We start from the raw sequence: 22,574 nt of genomic DNA, 5'->3' as shown, positions 1-22,574 counted from the left end.
CATGTAAAGTACAACTAACATGGAAACTAATTATAATTTACTGCTATAGTGTACGGCTCTGGCATTAAATATACTACATATATAGCTGGTGGTAAATTAGTGAGGGTGATGCAGAGTAGATTGGTGGGAATGGGCAGCTGGAGGTGGGAGAACAACCACACATCTGAAGCATCCAGCTCTGGGACCAGGGACACTCGGAGAAAGGACACAGAAAGAAACAGAGTGAATGTAATGCAATAATGGTATATATAGTAAATACATAGGTAGTTAGAGAAGGGCTCAGTGCATCCAGAGAGGTTCCCCAGCAGTCTAGGCCTATAGCAGCATAACTAGGGGCAAACTAAAGGGACGTCAAGAGGGGAAGTCAGTTTTGCAAATGAAAATAATATAAGCACTTTTAATTAAGACATTTATATATGCTAACTGTTCTGCAGTTTGTCTAAATATTAGGACAAAGAAAGTACTTTACTTTCATACTTTTAGCATTTAGTTTTGGCTCAGTGGTGAACCTCACCATTCTGACCACTGAGTGGCAGTGCAAGACCAACATTGGCTCACAACAGCCTCTGATTACTTTGGGAACATTCTTCAACTGTTTATCTGCTTTTTAATAGCACAGGTGGTCCAGTTGTGTTAGAACTAATGATAATTCAATTCATGATAAATGGCCATAAAAGGAAATCTTTCCAGTCACATGTATAGAGAATACAGCAAGCATGTGATAAAGAAAGAGACATACTATTTACTAAAGGTTTTACTATATATCATCATATACAGTATATTACAACATATGTGCTCTTTTTGAATTTTTCTTTCTATTCTAACACTAGTTTCCACAAATTACTGTGAGATGTTTTGTCATGTTTGTTACAGCCACAGGTGATTGTGTGCCGTCTTGTTTCTGTGGTGGATTTTTTTTTTGGGCCTTTGTATGGGGAGATGGTCTGTTTAGGCCCAGCTGTGGCTGGTTTGAGAGCCTCTCCAGAAATCCAGCTGCCAGTCATTTCAGCTGAGTCAGACCTGCAATCTAGCTTTTGTTCTCTCCGCCTCCCGACCTGCCTAATTGGGTCCCCACCCAGTTCCCTCCACCTTCATCCAACAGGTCACAGCCTTCATTACACCTGGAAAGGATAAATCCTACAACCAAAGTCTCACTTGGGATTTAGTGTGACCAGTTAGCCCTGGTGCCGTTTGAGTCGTGTTTTGTGTGTGTTCTGTAGCCACTGATTGGGGTGGCTACTCAGAATATAGCTTCTGTTAGCAGCATGCTATTTTGGTGAGGATTTACCAGTCTTGGTGAAGACTTGCGCGTTGTCTTGCTAAGAAATGTGCGTTTTGAGGCACTAGCTTTGTTTAGCGCCTGATGCTTGGGGTGGGTGTTGCTATTGTGATTAGGTTTGGCTAAGGACTTTAGTTGCTTTGCTTTTGTTTAGCTAGTTTAAAACTGTCAGCCTTTGTTTAGTTTTATTGTGTTCTTTGATTTAGCAACACCCACCAATCTTTTTCTTTGTTTGATCACTTTTATGTTAAATTTGTCACTGAGCAGTAAATTGCTTTACCTAAACCAACTGGTTGTTTTTGTTTGTTTAACACCCAGCTGACCCTAGCGGTTGGGTCATAACAATGTTGCAATTACATTTTGCTATAATTCTGCAAATTACAATACAATATGTCTTTATTTACCCCACAGTGAGGAAATTTGCAGATATTATCAAATTAACGTTATCTGTGAAGTTTAGACGTCAAAAATGTGGTGCTCATTGTTACTGCATCGCTGTTCATGGCACAGCATAAACTGGAAATCACATCTGACACAGTCAGGCAGCCATGTGCTCATTGCCTCAGACCTCTCAAGCGCAGAGTATGACCTCAGTCCAACATATGTCTATCAAGCCAAACTCAAAAGTACGTTCAGAGCTTTTTATAGACACAGAACGCAGTTCTTACTCCACCCAGCAGAGCTGTTCTCTTTCAGACATGTCTCAGAGCTCAGGGCAATCTAAGACTTGTCACTACCAATGTGCGACTTAATTCATCATCCTATTATCTATAGGGAGAGAGGGAGTGAGAGCAGCCCATAACCATCTGAAAGACAGCAACACACTAAGTTAAGACACACACAAACAGCAAAAAAAAAACACAACACCAGGCAGCTGGAGAGTAGATTTCATCCGCCTCCTCAAGGTTCAACTTTTCATTTAAATTTTTGTTTTAATTAGCTGTGCTTTAGGAATATGTGATTAAGTCTCTTTCACTGTTTCTCTCTGCTCTACCTGTGGAAACATCCCCATCACTTATGACACTTCTGCCCATTAATATCTGCTGACTCTGTGGAAGGTTAGCATTCGAAAAAGAAAGGGATGAGTTTCCAGTAGACGTGACATGATGACAAAACAGTGCGACAGCATGACAGTCCATTATTCAAGCTCCCCATTCAAACTTGTGCCTTGGTGCATTAATGGATAGTCTCAACACAGATGCTGTTTCCTATTGGAATTCCCCTTTCGTTTACTGCGGGGTCAATAGCAGCAGAGAGACTGCTTCACTATCGATCTCTGTGTGGTCTATTTCTAGAAGGAGCACAAGTGCAGCGTCAGGCCAGGCACTTTCTTAAAGCTCAGGGAAAGAGAAGCCGATCAACAAGTTTACCTCGGATCTTTGGTTTTTTTTCTGCAGCCTGAATTAGTCTAGTATTAGTATTTATTTTTTGGTGTTTGTATTACAAATTACCACTTAATGGCAATGTTTCTTTTCTTGCAGTTTAATCAAATACGATATTCATTATGGCTTTGTTGTATTAAATACATGCTGTTTCAACTAAGTTGGAAGGGAAGAAAAAAAACTATATAGCTTTGTGTCCCAATGTACATACACTCTTGTTCAAAAGTGGGGACACCCAGGCAATTTCATGTTTTCCATGAAAACTCACACTTTTATTCGTGTGCTAACATAATTGCCCAAGAGTTTTCTAATCATCAATTAGCCTTTCAACACCATTAGCTAACACAATGTACCATTAGAACACAGGAGTGATGGTTGCTGGAATTGGGCCTCTGTATCCCTATGGAGATATTCCATTAAAAATCAGCCGTTTACAGCTAGAATAGTCATTTACCACATTAACAATGTCTAGACTGGATTTCTGATTCATTTAATGTTATCTTCATTGAAAAAAAATGCTTTTCTTTCAAAATTAAGGACATTTTTAAGTGATCCCAAACTTTTGAATGGTAGTGTATATGAACTAATCATTTTGAGTAAAGAATACTGATAACTTGATTTGTCTACTGCATCCAATAATGTTCTACGTTCACAAAACTTAGCCTGCTTAGTTTCAGAATGAAATGACAAACAGCAGGTTTCCACACAACTTTCTAGTTAAATCAGCGAATTCAGGATAAGAGTCTAAAATGTTTTGTTGGAAGTACATACAATACTCACCAGATTCTGCTGGCATAGCCAGTAAAACTGTTGAAACTTCTGAGACATTAGTAGCTGAGCACTTCCAACCGCACTTCGGATTTTTCCTAGGACTGGTGGATGCACACAGAAACAGAGAGAGATTCTGGTGTTATTACTTACAACTTGCCAAATGCCAACATGTTAAGCAATGTTTTTCAGTATTCACAAATATAAATGTTCACAAAATTCCAAATCAATAACTTCATAGGCAGCATTACAGCCAATACTGAAAATGCTCACTTTGGCTATACTGATAGCAGACAGCAAAAACAAAGAATCATAGAGTTCATGTCATGAAACCATTCAGGTCACACAGAGAAAGTCTCAGCTTTGACAGGAATGTAGTTTCCCTCTGGACACTCACTCTCCTCTGACAGGTCATGCTCCTCTGCCTCTCTCTCCATCTCTTTGCACCATCCCTCCATCCGCTTGGTTTCATTGTGAAGGAGCTGCATAAACCAGCTGCCGTCCCTGCGAAGGGGGGACACTCGGCCTGTTTCAGTGCTCTCCAGGCTTGGTTCGACCAGCCAGGGTTCAGGTTGCGGGGTGGGGGACCCACTGGAAGGCCGGTAGTCCTCCCTGTAACTGAACAGACCCTGTGTGCGCACCGTACGGATGGCTCCATACTGTGTTGGTGTGCTGGGCTCAGAGTGACGGCCGAAACCACCCCCAAACTGCAAACCTTTGTCCTCCATAGAGGGAAAGCCCTCCAGTTCCATGTCTGCTTGCACTGCAGTAGTCACACTATTAGAGCGCTTGAACCGTCCATGCCTACAAGATAACAATGAAATGCAAATGCATTGACTTGAGACAAAAAAAACCCCAAAAACATAACATGTATTATGACAATTAGCTTTATCTGTACCACATACCGTTTGTGATCCTCCACCTGGATCCCTATAGAATGGAACTGAGGAAGGCCTTTACTCTCAGTCTCAGAGTCTGTAACAGTTTCCACCTGTTGGAAACCAACAACAGAACCCTTAAGTATGCAGACACAAATTCTGCCTTTTAAAACAACTTTTAAAGTATTAGAGCAGATTCAAGGGTCCATTTCTTTTTTTTTTCTTTTTTTTTGGGTGCCTTTATTGTAGATGACAGTGAAGAGAGACAGGAAATGTGGGGAGAAGAGTAGGGGAAGGACCTACAGCAAATGGCCGTGGGTCAGATTTGAACCATCAGGACTACAGCCCCTGTTTGTGGGTCGCCTGCTCAATCAGTTGAGCTACCAGGGCACCCTAAGTGTCCATTTCTGTATTTCAGCTCCCAGTGTGACTGATGGCTAAGTTGTTTTTTTTTATAAGGGCTTTCACCACTTCAAAAATCTGCTTTTTGTTTACAAACTATTAGTCTTGCATAGCCAGATCTACCACCAAAGCATTTCTACAGGGAGACAAATGCTCTGAGTTTTTTTTATTTCTTTAAAGCAGTCATATGTCTTGCACAGTGCTAAGAGAAGGATGCAGCAATGATGCCCCGGCAAAACAGTAACAGAAGAGTTGTTTTGGTAGAACATTTACGTGCAAGAAGGGAGCACTGTCCTTAAAATGGATAATTCATCATAAGTACCAAGCAGGGCTGCCTTACTACATGATCCAAATGTTGGCCAAAATTTGCCCCTTTCAGCATGTAGGTTTCAGTTTATGTTCTGCAGTGAAAAGGAGCAGTAACAAGCTAATAGCAGAAGGGGAGGAGAAAGGCAGGCTAAATGTGCAGTGGAAATGGCATGTTTTTACCTGAAGTCTATATTCAATGAGTCAGAAAATAAATTAATACATTAAAAAAAACATACACTACCATACAAAAAATTTGGGGTCATTTAGAAATGTCCTTATTTTTGAAAGAAAAGCAGTTTTTTAAAATGAAGGTAACATTAAATGAATCAAAAATACAGTCTAGACATTGTTAATGTGGTAAATGACTATTCTAGTTGGAAACGGCTGATTTTTAATGGAATATCTACATAGGAGTACAGAGGAACATTTCCAGCAACCATCACTCCTGTGTTCTAATGCTACATTGTGTTAGCTAATGGTGTTGAAAGGCTAATTGATGATTAGAAAACCCTGTTGCAGTTATGTTAACATATGAATAAACGTGTGAGTTTTCACTGGAAAGCATGTAATTGCCTGTGTGACCCCAAACTTTTGAAGTAGTGTATGTTAAAAAGTTCTTAATCTTTTCCAGTTGTCTTTTGACCAACTAAAAAACTGAACTTTTTTAAGTGCTGCAAAGTACCATCAGGCAAGAAAGGACCAGTCCTTGTACAGCGATACACCAACGCTGCTGTCATGCTTGGAACGCTCCTTTGAAGTCCTGTTATGCAGCATGTCAAGCACCATCTGCGATGGACACTGAATCTCCGAAACTGTGTCTAAACAGCAGCCCTTCAATTTGTCCACTATTCAGTCATGTGGGAAAACATTTAACACAAACCACCATCAAGTCAGGTGGTTTGCACTAAATGTTTTCCCACATGACTTTATAGTAGAACTCTGCCTTGACAGTCTGATCCTGGGCAATTGATTCCTGGTGCACAACTATGTGAATGTTGAAGGAAACAATGAGTATCCTCTTGCAACCTTCCTGACCTGCCGCTCCTTCACTAGTCCTGGAAACTGCAGGCCCTTGTACTGTGAAAACTACTGTGTGGTCTCTAAGTTGGGGCTGCAGACGCACCTCTTGCCTCCAATAATGATTTTTAAGTGAGCTTGGAGCATCCCACTGACTGCCACAGAAGGTAATGTTGTCTGCTCCAGTTTGAGGTCAGTGGTGAAATCACAAATGTGCCTGCCAGTCATCACAAAAACAAGAGTAATACAGGTCCTGATATTGATAGAACTATGTCAAGTGGTATTCTAATTTGTGACAGTTACTGTTTACAAATGTTGCATGTACATGACTGTCTATGCAACAGAGACAGTTTTGGAAGCTTTTGATTGCAAATGTGTTTTCAGAGGTTTTACACTTTTTACCTCCACAGACTCACTTGCATAGTTCATGTCATGGAATTCATCCAGGAGTTTGGCACAAAAAAATCTGCAGTTCATATGGGAACTAAAAGTTTGCAATGGAATTATCAACTAGTTGGATTCTGGTCTCTGGTATGCTGTCAACAGCAAAACACGTTTTCATGGACAAATGTGTGGAAACTGCCCACAACCTGGTCCACACCTGAGATGCAGGGCTCTCTGAGTCAGTCAGACATTTAGCACATAAGGTGCTGTTCTGCTTTATTTTGTTAAGTTATGAGCAGCAAAGGAATGAGGGTGACCTCTGCTGGTAATGGATAAGTATTCAAGGAGTAAAGCACAAAATCGCCCACTAGGATGAAGAGACGTATTTGGATTACTCCCACTACTGATGCCTTGAATAAGCTCTAGTTGTACATCTTGACACATATAAGAGCCAACAAGAATAAAGAACCGTGCACACTGGTACACTGAGGGATTAGTAACATCACAGAAATTACACAATTGACTAATTTGCAAACTTGTAGTCGTTTGGTTGTTAGTATATCATTTAAAAGTCTATGTGCCAAGAGATGTAGACAGTTTTCCAAATAATATTGTATTACATTTAACCCTTAGTGGGTCAAAAATAAGCCAGTGAGGTCGTTTTCTTAAAATATCTTTGTAATGAAAACTTTTTATTGTTTCATATTCCAGCTGTTCCCCAAAAAATGTGTTTTTCGTATCATTACATTTAAATTTTGAAGCTACCTTTTATACTTTTAAAGATACTGCAATATTTGTATTACTACCACAACTCTTTATCATTGATAATATCATACAAGAGGTGATGTGGTGCACAAACTTGGAGGGATGGAGAGCAGTAATAGCTGAAGGAAAAGAGTGGAAAAATGTCAATAAAGTGGTTAATACAAACAATAATACAAAGTACAAATTATTCTTAACTAAAATGACAAAAATGGCTTGAAAACCCACTGATTCTTATATGGGTCGTTTTTGACCATTTTTGTCATTTTGGACGAGAGTAGGATCCAATCACTTGTGCATCGAAGGGTTACTAGAAATGTGAACTACAGTGTATTAATGTGTTTATTTTTTCCAAAAAGAGTCACAGTACAAATATGCTCTACAAAAAATACATTGTAATTTTCTTCTTGATCAAAAAAGAAGTACTTGCTTGAAGAAAAATTTAGATGCTTGAGATTCTATAGATGGTTTTCTGGATTATACTGGACACCTCTCAGACAAATTAATAGTCTGAAAATTAAAATGAGAATTAGCCTTTGAACAAGATGGAAAAAAAACTGATGAGACTGATGTGATCTATGTGAACACTGAGGGTGAGTAGAGTGACAAAGAAGAGAGAGGCAATGAGTGACATTACCAGTTGTGTTGTTACCTGTATCCCAATAGAGGAACGTGGGGTTTTGAGGTACTCCTCGGCCTTGGACACCAGAACTGCTTTGTCGCATGTCTGAACGGAGGTATGGCTGCCTAAAGATGCATGCCTCTTGCCTGCTGCTGACTCCATGGCCATGGTGACCGCCTTGGTGCTGTCTAGGCTGTCCATGGAACTGTAGATGGGACGGCCGAGGCTATCTGTGGTCCACAGACCGCCACGTGGATGCCTGCCCTCTTGGTAGGCATCTTGGGTGGACTCTGTACTGCTCTGGGCTGTCACAGAGATAAGAGGCTTGGTGGTGGTGCGCGGGGGCACAGGAGGTGGTGTCTTCTTGTAACTGGGAGGATATGATACCGCTGGATAGCCAAAGCAGGATGAGAGGACGAGGACATGGCAAAACAAGGGTAGAGGATAAAAAAAAAAACATGAGAATGAAAAATGTGGCCAAAGCTGACAAGGGCCAGTGCTGCAGTTCACTAGAATCACACAGTGTGTGATAGAGGAGCCTCATAGCATGATGAGAGATTAGGCCTCAGGGAAGTTCAGCCCTTAAAGCGAGATAAATGTCAGTAAGGTGAAAAGCAACAGCAGCTTTGTAACATGTCCATGTTTATAGGGGAAGTGCAATGAAGGATTATGAAAAAAGATTTGCTCTTTCAAGTGCAAATGAGAATTTGATGTTAATCCATCCAGATGGACCTCACAGCAGAACTGGAAATGTACCAATTTCACTTGCTTTGCAAAGGCATAATAAAATACTAACTCAACATGTAGTCATTCAGCATACCGACTTTTAAACAGGATTTTCACAGATGTTTTCTTACATGGTTTAGATCATGAGAAAAATAACAGCATTCTGGGAAATACACTGGTGAACATTTTACAAATAATACAAAATCAAATTGCATCCTACTTCAAGTAGAGTGTTTTTTTGAATTCTGAAATATCACCTTTCTAAATCATGAGAGACATATGGGTTCTGTAAAACGTCTTGAGATGATTTGACCTGTAATTGGTGCTATATAAATAAAATTGAATCGAATTGAACTGAACTGTGAGCAGTACGGTCAACTATTCAATTGTTCCTATCTTGATATTATGATGCATATGCTATAGATCCATTTGCATATATTATCTTCAGTGATATGGTGTTTATGTTTGATAAATATAATTGTTAGAAATCCAGTGTTACATTCCTGAATACTATCTAAATTAGCCACCAGTGTCTACTTGAGACTGGGTGAATGTACTAATAATAACAATTTCTGATTTTTGAAAATGCAATACAGTAAGCCAGCTTGCACCATCAGTTTATTCACATGTATTGTTTAGCTAAAATGTATCTGATAAAAACCCAACAACACGATCCTTTATAGTTTGAGTATAAAAGCTAATATCCAAGATAAAGGTGAGTATTCATGATGCTGATTCATTAGTTTGTTTCTCATGTTCACCTCAGAAACCAAACTTGGTTTTTTTTGTTGGATTTTTTCTGACACTGCATAAAAGATGGTACATTTCAATGAGTCATAGAGAAAAATGAGCCTGTGAATCATAGCTTAAACAATGAGAAGCTGTGTCAAGACACATCCATTGCAGCCATTTTGAGAAATCAATCATTCACCCCTGCAGTGCTTCTGATCATGTCCTCCGGTCACCCACTTGTGAAGTCAACATCCATTCATTCATATGAACAAATGTTTAGTTATTCAGCATACTGAACGAAAGACTTCATATAGAAAGAATCGTATACTTTGCCTATTCCAGGACTTAGTGTGTATTAGCATATAGCAGACACAAACCACTTTCCATTATAGGTAATTAAATCACATGAGAAATAAGAAACTGTGGGAAAGTCTGATAAACTAAATCCAGTCAGACTTGACTTCCTTCCAACTTGAAAGAGCTGGAACTCTGCAAGATGCAGGGGGTGGGAACCAAAATATAAAGAGAGAAACAAGTACACCACATGCGCTATTTTTCCATACTGAACCTGTTTGACTTTCTAAACTGGAAATTAAAATGTTACAGGTTGCTTGGTTGCCAGATTAAGGCTAAGAGACATATATGTCTGAATTTCTCTACTCTAATATCTGGAATGTTTTTGCTTTTACAGCTACTTTGCCTTAATAACTATTCACTATTTCAATTTGTGTTTTAATCAGAAATCATTAAGTTGTTCAAATAACTGTTTATTTTCATGTAAAGTTATGTCCAAAAACATCCTCACTTTTTGGTGCTTTTGTGTGATCCTCATAAGAAAAAATGTGATCACAACACTATATTATGTTCTGGATCATTCCATATAAAATCTACCAAATGTGAACAAAGTTCTCTCCTTGGAATTAGCTGACTTTTTTATATAGACTAACTTCATACTGTAAATATTTTTGATAAATGTAGTAAAGTTATGTAGGGATTGGCTGAAAATTTCACATTTTTTAAAAAATTCACACTACCTTTTCAAACATTTTTACACCCTCTTAACTTCATGTGAGCACCAATATTATGGGATATATGACAGTTTCAATAGCAGAACTGCACCACTTTAATGTCTGACATAGAGTAATGCTATATGCTCAAAGTTCTTCATAGAAAAAAATTGTGCTGATTGTGATTGTGATGCCTCTAGTGGATGTAAAATGGATTTAGCTGCAGTTTTTTTTTTTTTTTTTTTTTTTTTTAAGCTTTTCATTAAGAAGCTAAATTTCAATCCATCACAAGGACCTGTAAAATGTTGCATGGTGGGAAATTTTGATAGTAGTAAATGAAATGAGCATTAGGATAAACTAAAATCTTTTTAAAGACATGCAGGGCATCAGGGGATTTAACTGTTTCAAAACTTGACTTGATGATCCAACAGGAAAGGTTTTCCGGTCTTCAACATTCTGTACTGTGTTATTAACAATCAACTGTGCCAACAAACCCTTCCTCTGCAGCAGTAATGAATGTGACAGTACTCCCACAACTGGGGATGACAAAGACCAAAAATTAACCTGCAAGCTGGGTCAGCTCTACACACTTCTGCCGTTCATTCATACACCTCACATTGGTCCTAACAGATTACAGTTTGGAAACAAAGGTGTTGCTTTATGTGTCTGCATTTATGCACCTGACATAATTATGCAAGCATTTGCTTTGGCTAAGGTTGTTCAGTGAATACATTTAATTTGCTGACTCCATCTGGACAGTCCTATCAACCCCTAACAGACTTCCAAGAGAAATGCCCAATTCAATATGAAAAAATGAAAAAAAAATCACACTGTATTTCAGTAACCTTGAATGGACACCAGATGTCCCTCTCCAGACTTTACACACACTACCGTTCAAATGTTTGGAGTCACTTAGAAATGACCTTATTTTTGAAAGGAAAGCTATTTTTTAAAATGAAAATAACATTAAATGAATCCGAAATACAGTCTAGACATTGTTAATGTGGTAAATGACTATTCTAGCTGGAAACAGCTGATTTTTAATGGAATATCTCCATAGAGGTACAGAGGAACATTTCCAGCAACCATCACTCCTGTGTTCTAATGCTACATTGTGTTAGCTAATGGTGTTGAAAGGCTAATTGATGATTAGAAAACCATGGTGCAATTATGTTAGCACATGAATAAAAGTGTAAGTTTTGATGGAAAACATGAAACTGTCTGACTGACTCAAAACTTGTGAACAGTAGTGTATTCTACGTTCTACCTGGAGATGGAGCAATTTGAGCAAAAGTGGATTTTATACTGTATGTGTCTGTATGTAGTGTGTGTTTTTAAGAGTTTATCATACCTGCAGCTCAATATAAATGAATAAAAAGTGCTAGAGAAAGAAGAAGCAACTAAATACAAAGACTCAAAAATATATTTACTGAATTTCATGTAGGCAGCAGTTGAATGAAGCCAAACACATTTACTCAAGAACCATGCTTGAGTACATTTTTATGTACTGTGCAAGCACTGCTTCACTACACTACAGAGGAAATTATTGCACTTTTTTCTCCACTTATTATGTTTATTATTACTAACTTACTTATTATGCTTACTTATTATGCTGTGGTATTTACAAATCAGTCTGCCAACCAATTATAAAAAAACAGTGATAATTTTGTAATGAACTGCTAGCTCAACAAAAACTAGAAGTTAAAATGAACTCTACCAGCTGCAAAAATAAGCACTTTTGATGCACTAACAGATTGCATAGATACTAGAAAAACACTTACGAGAACCGTTTTTTATTTGTTTTTGTTCTTTTACTTCAGTGACATTTTAAATCCACAAATTGATACTGAGTATTTTAGCACAGTGGCATGACCACATTTAGTTCAGTGCATGAGTCTAGATACTTGTCCTGAATGTCTCATGTATACACATGTATAATGGTAGTGTGATGACAAGTTAATGAGCTGCAGTAGATGTGGCTCATTCCAGAATTGGAGGACATTTTACGTCCTACCCATCAAATTTCAAATAATCCACGTACACAATACTAAAACATGTAGTTGCTGTGTAAATGTATTTGTCCTGAGACCGAATCTAAAAAAGAAAACTAGCAGAAAAGAATGTTGAAAATATTTTTTAAAATACCAAATACCAAATAAGTCTGGAGTTCCCCCTAAAATGTAATTTTTCTCTTGTCCCACCCCTATGATGATCAAATCGAATCTCAAATAAAACAGTTAAAATGAAACCTAAACTTCCTTTTTTGGTATTATTTTTTTCATTGATGTCTCTTGTAATTGTGGGATATTTTTTTAAATCAAACATAATATTTTAAATAATAATTATTATGCATAGAATATGTGTCTCACAACAACCCTGTTAGCATAACTCTTTAGCTGGTAAAAGAAGAAAACAGTGAATCACATGATACAGTGGAATTGACATCATCAAACAGTTTTCCAAAAGAATGTGTAGAGCAAAGCTATGTCCTCTCTTCTATTTTTCATATTTTCATAATATTGTCAGCCTTGATTGAATGTCTCACTCTACCTCATGCAACCCTGTTATGCATATTATCAGGATAAGATAATTTAAAAAAAAAAAAAATTTCTTGACTTTTTTCCATCAGTAATTTTGTCCTCTTGGTCAGCAGGAACAGCTGGCTAAATATCTAGCTTCTACTCCTGAGAAAAAATTAAAATTAGCATGGATTAGCAACCCTGTTACTGTGATTGGAGTAGGGTTAGCAAACAACAAATAAAACATGAAATAAAAATGGCACCATTGATGTGTAAGCTGAGCCAATCAAGCCTTTCATAGTTTATTACCTATTATTGATGAATATGTAGCAGAAAATTGTAAAAGAGAACATTTATTTCTCAAAACATTTAAAGCCCAAATGTCCTTCAATTCTGGAATGACCCATGTATTGGATCTAACTTCAAACTCAAGTGGCAAGTCATTCTGTCCTACGTGACAAAGATGGGACTGTGACGAATATGAAACACCCTTTTTTCCTCTTCTTACACAAGCAGCATGAAACAAGAGTGTCTTGCATTTGAGTCAAAAAGTCTCAGCACCTGTGGCTATGGGGTTATGTCACTGTGGTGCTTGTTTCAATTTATTGCACATAAAAAAAACTTTAAAAAAACTATCCCCACTGATGATGCCATGGGTAAAACTACAGTTACATATATGGCAAGACATGGTGAAACACTAGATATCAAAAACGTTCATCATGTCTTCTTGTTAATACATTAGTTTTGAGTTGTTTTGTTCAGGCATAAGGTACTGATTAAGATACTGGATAGATATCTATTCACCTTATGTCTGAACAAAACAACTCAAAACTAATGGTGAAACACTGTTCAGACCCCATTCATTCCCATTGATTCTGATTTATTATCTCACCTTGAACAACAGAGACTCTCTAAAACAGGCTTATTCAGCATACAATCGGAGCCCTTGTACACGATAAACCACGGAAGCAGCTACTGCAGGTTTTTGCTTTTTCATACTACATTTTTAGTTGAAAGTTTGGTCCTTTGTTTAGTCAGTTGTGCCTGCCTATGTTTGAATATGGCTGTTTGGCTTTGCACTGCTGCACTGGGCAGTTTAGTAAATAGACCCACACACTGCAGGTGCGGCCATGACTGAACGGACCTGAATGTCATGCAATAAAATCGCACTACTGCTCTGCTTAAAAGTACAAGATTATTGCAAAAAAACCCAATGAGGATCCTGGTACTTTATGTCCTTAAAATATGAATTTTAGTCGATTAATTTGAGTTAATCAACAGCCAAGCCATTTTTCTGCATCAAAGCACAAATGATTTATTGTTTTAAGTATGTGCTTTCCTGGTATATGTTTGTTGTGTTGTCAGTGTAGACAGTTACTGCGGTCACAGATGCTGGTCTGCACAAAGATGTCTGCAAAGGGGTCCATGTGTGGACTTGGGTGGATGAAAAAAATTTACCACATGCTTACCCTTGCAGACACTCAGAGACGGAAAGCCTAAAGGGTCCGAAGATGATAATTCCATCATCTTCTCAAGACCACAATTCTCCATGTGCAGCCGTAAGCTAACAATATTATGCTTAAAGGGCGATAGTGCATATGCTCAGCAGTAGTGTGTAAATGTGGAATACATAGATACCACCAATCCTCCACCGAGAGAAGAAAAGGAGTAAAATAATAACATCAACAGTATGTGTGTGGAGTGTGGAGCTGCTGCAGTGGAAGCATCATGAAGGCTCAAGGAGCAACAGAAGCTGTAGTTAAATGTCTGTGTTTGGAATATTTGGCCTTAGAATTAAATTCAAAAATGCTGCTGGAGTTTTTCAAGCTTATATTTAGGTTTTGACACTAGCATAATGCTAACATCAGATTGAAACAAACAAATTGTGTGTCTTTCAGTTCTGTTTTGTCATACTGATAAAAATATTCAAGTTTTTAACACACCAAACTTATCGGAAGAGAAAATAGAAATGTCTGTTAGGTAGTTTCAAACATTTCATGAATGATCTGACATCTTTTAAATATCTGTATCAACTGTCAACAGTAGACATGGCTAACAGCTGTTATGTTGACGATTTGCAAGGAGTAAAGGTGAAGCTACACTTTTAGGACAGCCATATTTTTTCATGCCCTCCACCTGTTGTTGAGCCAACCTTTATGAAGTTCTCTGCCTCGCTCTGTTGGCAAACCCAAACTTTACCTGTAACCGCCCTGGTTGAGTACAGAGCAGAGGAGGATTTCATGGACAATCACCTAGCCAAACATATGCCAATTCCAACCGTGCCACTAACTTTTCCTCTGGAAGCCCGAGCCCTAAACAAACTCCACCTCACCCAAGTTAGCAGCAAGACTGTTCCTGTCTCTGGGCTACCAATGGCTGCAAAAACATAACCCTCATATCAACTGGATCAAAGAGGAAGTGGTATCCTGCAGCTCCTATTGCCATGCTCACGGCCTCTGCTCTGCTCTAACCCTAGCTGCCCCAGTGATTCCAACTCAGAGAATCCATTAACCTGTCTCTGGTCGCCCAAGAATACCACGACCTAGCACAGGCTTTTAGTAAGGACTGTGCCCTTATCTTGCCACCTCAGTGACCATACAACTATGCAATAGACCTGCTCCCTGGTGCCTCCCTTCCCAGTAACCAGTATACAAATTGTCCAAGCCTGAACAAACAGCCATAGAAACCTACATTTGGATTCCTTGGCAGCTGGAATCATCCGACCATCCTCGGCTCCTGTAGCGCTGGTTTCTTCTTCGTCAACAGGAAAGATGGATCACTGCTACCTTGCATCGACTTCCAGGGCCTGAACAATATCACTATCAAAAACAAATAGCCATTACCCCTGATCAGCTTTGCATTCACACCCCTGCATAGAGCCACCACTTTCACTAAGCTCAACCTCCGGAATGCATACCATCTCATTTGTATTTGTGAGGGAGACAAGTGGAATACTGCTTTCAACACACCTCTGAGCCACTTTGAATACCTGATTATGCACTTTGGGCTAACCAGCCATTGTCCAGAACATGATCAATGACATAGTCTGCAACAGGATCAACCAGTTTGTTTTCGCCTACCTTGATGACATTCTGATCTACTCGAGCAACCCTGAAGAATACACTCGACACGTCCATCAAGTCTTGGAATGACTGCTAAAGAATAGACTATTCCTCAAGGTCGAGAACTGACAGTTTCACGCTTCCACCATCTCCCTCCTGGGCTACATGATCGCACAAGGTGCAGTACATATGGATCCCACACAACTCACAACTGTAAAGGACTGGCCCCCAACCAGACACCCGCAAACAACTCCAGCAATTCCTAGGCTTTGCAGACTTCTTTATCATATGTGACTACAGCAAGGTTGCTGCAGCCCTGATTGCTGTGACCTCCACCTCCACCTCCAAGCCCTTCTGCTGGAATTCCAAAGCCTCTCACATCTTCCAGGACCTCAAGTGTTGCTTCATCTCTGCCCCTATTCTGATCCAGCCTCATCCAAGCCTCCAATTCATCGTCAACGTTGATGCCTCCAACACCAGGGTGGGAGCTGTCCTTCCTCAACGTTCCCCCATGGACAACAAAGTGCATTCAAATGCCTTCTTCTCTCTGCACCTTTCTGCAGCACATATAAATTATGACATCAGTAAACGGGAACTGTTGGCCGTCAAACTAGCCCTTGAAGAACAGAGGGTCTGGGTAGAGGGAGCAGAGGAGTCCTTCATCGTGTGGACATCCAGGAGTTCATTGCAGCCTGTTCCATTTGCGCCAGAAATAGGACTTGTAACCAGCCCAGTCTCAGTCTCCCCCCACCCTTGCCTATTTCGAAGTGTCCCTGTTCACACATAGCAGTGGACGTAGTCACCAACCTGCCCCCATCAAACGGTAACACTACCACCGTCACTATAACTGACCATTTCTCCAAAGTTGCCCATTTCATCCATCTGCCTCCTGCCATAGCCTCAGCTCCTGCTTGTCCATATCCAAATCAGTCCTGTCTGGATTCATCCCTTGGAATTTCCATCTGGCTCCTACACATGCCAAGACGCCATTCCTGCCATGCCACACACCTCCTCCGTCCGCATTACCCCACCTTCTGTCCTAATCTGGCTGTCAGATAAGTTAGCCCTGCTTTCTCTCTCAGGTTCTTAATTAATAATATTGTGCTTGAGTATAAAGTTGAGCATGCTTACATACCACTTCATGTAGTTTCGCCTGTGTAGTGTTAACTTTGCTGTTCCACCATGTGTGCATTTCTAGATCTGTGCAATTCTTAGCTTTCCTAGCTTGGTTGTACCAAGTACTGGTCAGTCTCTGCCGTGTAAATATAATGTGCCTTCGTAAGATGAAGTCTGTTGGAGTCCTATCAGTTTGCTTATTGTTGATTTGTCCTCTCCCGGCCTTCGCAGTATTACCACTGTTGTGTAGTTTACCCTCCAACCTGTAGTAGTCTCCCTCGGAAGTAGTCAGCCCTGTGTTGTTCCCTCGTTAGGTCTGTTCCCCCCTTACCTTGAAACCTTCGGTGTAATGTGTTGTAAATATTATCATTGTAAATAAATTTATCATTTACATTGACTGTGTGCTGTGACATATTTCAAGTGTTTATTTGCAATGGTTCAATCTCAGGTAATATTTCTGAGGCTATATGAAAAGTGAAGTGAATTAACATTGGCTTATCAGTTACACTTTTATTTACTTTTTATTTTTATTTTCCCTTTGTCTACAAAAATACCAGGACCTCTTTGCTATGTCCATGGATTCATGACTGCAACTGAAATGTATGCCTGCAAAGATAATTGCTAGTATGGAAGAGAGAAGACGAGATGGAGACGGACTGGTACCTGGAGGTGGATGAGCTCGGTCCACGCTGCATGAAGTAGGGAGACGAAACTGAATCCCTGCAAGGAGCAAACGACACCAGTTAGAAAGATGCAGTTATCAAACACAATAATGCAAACCAGGACATCCACTTATTACCTATTATGCCTATACCTATAACAAGAGGTCTTATTTAAAGGATGTTTTCTCTTTGCTTATGCACTTATTAAGTCTGTCATTAAGAGACATGGAGAGAGAAACACAGATATGCTCCATTTACAGTGTTGGAAATGTGTCACGCCAATGGGTTTTGTTTTCCAAGCATTCATTAAGCAGAGCTGCTGGCATTTGGCCTGCAGTGATTTCATATAAGTGAATTACATTTACAGTCGAATTGTGCTAAACTTGAACACTGCTTCACTGTTTTAAAAAAATAAAGGTAAATGTTGATTTCTGGTAAATATTCCAACACTGGCTGTGTTTCAATCTCAGAATGCAAACATTCTAATGGCACTGACAGAACTTGCAACTTGATGGGCAATGCTTGTTGGCAACATTCCTCTTGAGGTGCCTTAGCCCTGCTAGTGTGCCCGATAACAGGGTTCATATTGCCAGAGGCAAATTCTTTAAATGTTGTATTTGTTCCATTTGGTTCTGTTGCAGCTGCCAATATCGTTCCAAACCTCGTAATGCATTAGAAAACCAGTAACTTGCAATAACTCACAATAAAAAATAGGGGGAAAAGTATCCAAAGAGAACTACAAAACAAACTGAAACAAGTTACATTTCCCTCAGCAAATATTGGCCAGAGCCTTTGAAGACTCAGTGGTTGACATAGTCCGTAGGAATTTTGCCAATATGCATTACCCTACTATGTTAACCATGTGTCATGGCAGATCTGTCCATACTCATCAAGCTTGGGTCAGTTCATAAGTTAATAATGTACTAAAACATCATGGAAAACAGCATGAGATAACATGCAGACAGCTATACCTTTTCATATTATACATACTTATAAAACACAGAGCAGAAATCAGTAAACATAAACATAATAAGTTAAATTTAAATGTTCAGAAAATGTTATTCATTTAAATTAATTGCTTCTAATAGTGATATATATGTTTAATCTGTGGCTATTATATAGAAAGATATTCCGCATTCATATTCAGAATTTGTTTATTTATCAATACAATGTGTCTTCTGTAAGAGGCACAGGACATTACAATTTTTGAGTATTAGAGCAACAAAAATGTCATGTACAGAAACAAGGACAGTTAATATGTTCAACTATTTGATTAGTGACTCGACAAATAGAAGGCATTGCCACAATCATGAGTTCAAAGAGGAAATTTTAAGTCTCTGTCAAGTGGCATTTTTGTAAAATTAACCAAAATTAGGTTTATACAGTAAGAAAACAAATAATCAGATAAGAATATGCCAAGACAGAGAACTGTTTTTTTTCGTTTTTTGTTTGTTTCAACCTGAACAACAAGACTGTTTTTTTTATTCTCTTGTTTACCTTTAGGACTGCCTCCGTTGAGTCAACAGTATAGTGTGTTGAAAAGCATTATATGCTGTGCTGCAGCTTGTGGATCTTTTTTAACTTTCACTTATACATTTCCATTTGTCAAATCATATACAGAATAGGTATGATGACTCCGCCTATTTCTTTCGTTTTTCTAGCCAATTTACTGACTTTGTACTTCTCTTTGTCTTTGGTTGCATGAGCTTAAGTCATACTTTACTTAAAGTCCAAGGACACAGATGCATGTAAAATGCAATTCTAATCATTACGGGAAATTTAAATTACAATCACTTATTATGTCAACTTCTTTTATGTCAAATTGTTTGTCATATGTAGTTTAAATTCCCAATTGACTACATAGATACAACAAAAAAAAACTATGGTACTTAGATGGACTTGATGTAAAGTGTAACCTAATTTCATTTCATAGTAGTTTTGGCAAAGGAATATAAGTAACACACCTTCACTCTCGTGCTTTTTCAGCAAGACCTCTCAAACCTTTTGCTCCTTTGCGTTCAAGACTTAAATTTCAGAAAAATCCGTGAAAATGCTCTGATAGTGTTTCTTCTCCGTCCAACTCCCTCCATTTGTGCCAGAAGCTGTTCTTGCCATAGTTGTGGACTCAGACTGGCAAAGAGGCTGGTAAGACGCTGTTCCTACTCAGGTCAGGGTGGATTATGAGTTAATGACATGCAATGACTGGCGAGCTGCATACATGAGCATGGGGGCTGAAAATGTAACAGAGTGATTGTAAAGACTCTAAGGTCACTATGTTTTGTTCAACTCTCAGCTATATTAGTTTTTAGGGATGGAGTCACTGTCTAATTACACTCCATTTTAACAAGGATTCAGAAAAAGTAGGTGTTTCTTTTATCTGAACAATTACATTGCAAACCTAAAATTACTAGTGTCATGTGTAACTTGTTTAGAACTAAGCATGTCACAATGTGCTTAATGTATAAGATATATGAGAAAAATACTTACACATTAGCTAAGTGAAGTAGATTAAATTGCCTGAAGTTGTCTATTCAGTGTTGGACTCCCAGATAGGTAAATCTTATGTTAAATATTTAATATCAAAATGGTCTAAAATAGGCTGCTTTTTTGTTCAAAGAAGTTGTTCCTATAAACTTGCATTTTTGCCAGTGGCAAAAATAAGTTTCTGTGTTCATCAAAGTGCACACTGTGCTTTGCAAAAAAAAAAAAAAAAACAGTACTGACTTTTTTCAGTGTTATTATACATAACCTTGCAAGGATATTTCCTCTGGTCTAGGACTGAACTTGAGTATGGCACTGGCAGTTTGCAAAGATGGTGTGGTTGGATAGATAAATGGATGAATGAATGACTGAATGAATGAATGGTTTGACGTAGGACAACTAGCAGGACTTGAGGGTGTATATAGGTCAATAATTCCAGATGATTTGGCTGAATTTGTATAATTTAAAGCATTGTTTTGTGTAGCCTTTTTTCTTTACAATAAAACAAGCATGTTGTTCATAGCCACATACATATATACATACAGTGGTGATGCCCCCATGGATGCAAGGTGGATTAACCTTTTATGTATGATTATATCACAACAAACCAATACAAATCAATGGCCCAGATCTATAATTTCTAATAAATGTTGTAATTAATCTTCAGAGATTTAAAAAAGTGAAAGTAAGCTGAAGAATAACCCCACTATCAGCCACAAGAGACAAAGTAAACTTCATTGTACCCTATGATCAAGTTTTTGAAAAAAGAAAGAACGTATTGATCATTTTCCTTGCAATACCACTTGTTGGGTTAAACAGACAAATTTGTCTTGATTTTGGAAGCTAAAAAGTTGGTAAAGAAGTGTTTACTGATGGTTAGGTAAAAATATTTTGTTCACAAAAATATTAGTTTGTGGGTGTGTTAATAGTTCATTCGACAGAGCAGTGCTCATGCGGTCAAAAACTACAGGCAAATCTAGCAATTCCATCTCCACACATGGTAGTGCCTGCTGGTATTTCTAAAGCAGAGGTCATGGGTTCGCCAAAACATTTATGATTTACTTCAAAAAACTCTGTAGTATCTTTGACATGTTGCTTTGAACAAAAGTGTTTGACAGACAAAGCTGACAATTGGCCATTAAATACATCACCATTCATGGGCTCTGCTGCGGGAAAGCTAGAAAATTGCAATATATAATAAGCAGTGTAGGAGTACTCAAGGAAGGAAAATTAACTGCAACATATGGATCATTCCAGAATTGGAGGACATGTTAAATTCCACCTATCAAATTTCAAATAATCCATGTACAAAATAGCAAAACATGCAGCTATTGTGTAAATTTACTTGTCCTGAGAACAAATCTTAAAAAAAAAAAAAAAAAAAACTAGGAGAAAAGAATGTTTGAAAATATCTTTTAAAACACCAACTAACTCTGGAGTTCCCCCTAAAATGCCATTTTTCTCTTGACCAAATTGAATCTCAAATAAAACAGTTAAAATGAAATTTAAATCTCCTTTTTTGATATTATTTTTTTTTCATTGATGTCTTTTGTAATAGTGTGAAAAAAATTTTTAATCAACATAATATTTTAAATAATAATTACCATGCATGGAATGTGTGTCCCACAACATGGAATCAACCCTATTAGCATAAACTTTTTAGCTGGTAGAAGAAGAAAGCAATGAATCACATGATACACTGGAATTAACATCAAACAGTTCTCCAAAAGAATGGGTTAAGTAAAGCTATGTCCTCTCTTCTATTTTTCATATTTTCATAACATTTTCAGCCTTGATTGAATGTCTCACTCAACTTCATGCAACCCTGTTATGCATATTATCAGGATAAGATAAGTTTGTCCTCTTAGTCAGCAGTAACAGCTAGCTAAATATCTAGCTTCTACTCCTGAGAAAAGCTAACATTAGCATGGATTAGCAACCCTGTTACTGTGATTAGAGTAGGGTTAGCAAACACAAATAAAACATGGAATAAAAATGGTACCATTGATGTGTAAGCTGAGCTAATCGAGCCTTAGATAGTTTATTACCTATTATTGATGAAAATGTATCAGAAAATTGTAAAAGAGAAGGTTTATTTTTCAAAAATTCTGAAGCCCAAATGTCCTCCAAATCTGGAATGACTCATATAACACTGTACTTCCACATTATGTCTGGATGCTTGTTGAATACTACATGTAGAAATTTTCAGACTGCTTGATAAGTTTCACTTCTCAGTGAATTTAAGCATGAGCTAACACTGTCAAAAACATCTGCAACCATGTGATCATGTAGGACACTAAATACATCACCCACCACCTTTAAACTCATCATCAAGGTAGTAACCATTCCCCCAAACCTAACTGAACTATTGGCAGCAACAGTCTTTTCTACACACCTAAAAGGGCTTTTTATACATTAACAACTTATGAGATCGATATCCTCTAAAAGCTGCATTGATTTGTGGTG

General features: G+C 38.3%; 1 protein-coding gene across 7 annotated transcripts in view; it reads right to left on the bottom strand.

Moving 5' to 3' along the window:
* Positions 1-22,574, bottom strand: part of LOC111578333 (disks large-associated protein 2) — a 126,786-nt gene that overhangs the window by 4,451 nt on the left and 99,761 nt on the right. For 5 of the 7 annotated variants that reach the window (XM_055015976.1, XM_035954980.2, XM_055015972.1 and 2 more), the window contains 5 exons: positions 17,629-17,685; positions 7,834-8,192; positions 4,335-4,420; positions 3,827-4,233; positions 3,442-3,533 (listed from right to left, as the gene is read on the bottom strand). In XM_055015976.1, the coding sequence (XP_054871951.1) occupies positions 3,442-3,533; positions 3,827-4,233; positions 4,335-4,420; positions 7,834-8,192; positions 17,629-17,685 (1,001 nt within the window). The remainder of the gene's footprint in view (positions 1-3,441; positions 3,534-3,826; positions 4,234-4,334; positions 4,421-7,833; positions 8,193-17,628; positions 17,686-22,574) is intronic. The other 2 variants (XM_055015974.1, XM_055015975.1) reach the window with 1 other exon arrangement.

The sequence above is a fragment of the Amphiprion ocellaris genome, chromosome 12, assembly GCF_022539595.1.
Source record: "Amphiprion ocellaris isolate individual 3 ecotype Okinawa chromosome 12, ASM2253959v1, whole genome shotgun sequence".
NCBI lineage: Eukaryota > Metazoa > Chordata > Actinopteri > Pomacentridae > Amphiprion > Amphiprion ocellaris.
This window is presented reverse-complemented; position numbering and strand designations above follow the sequence as displayed.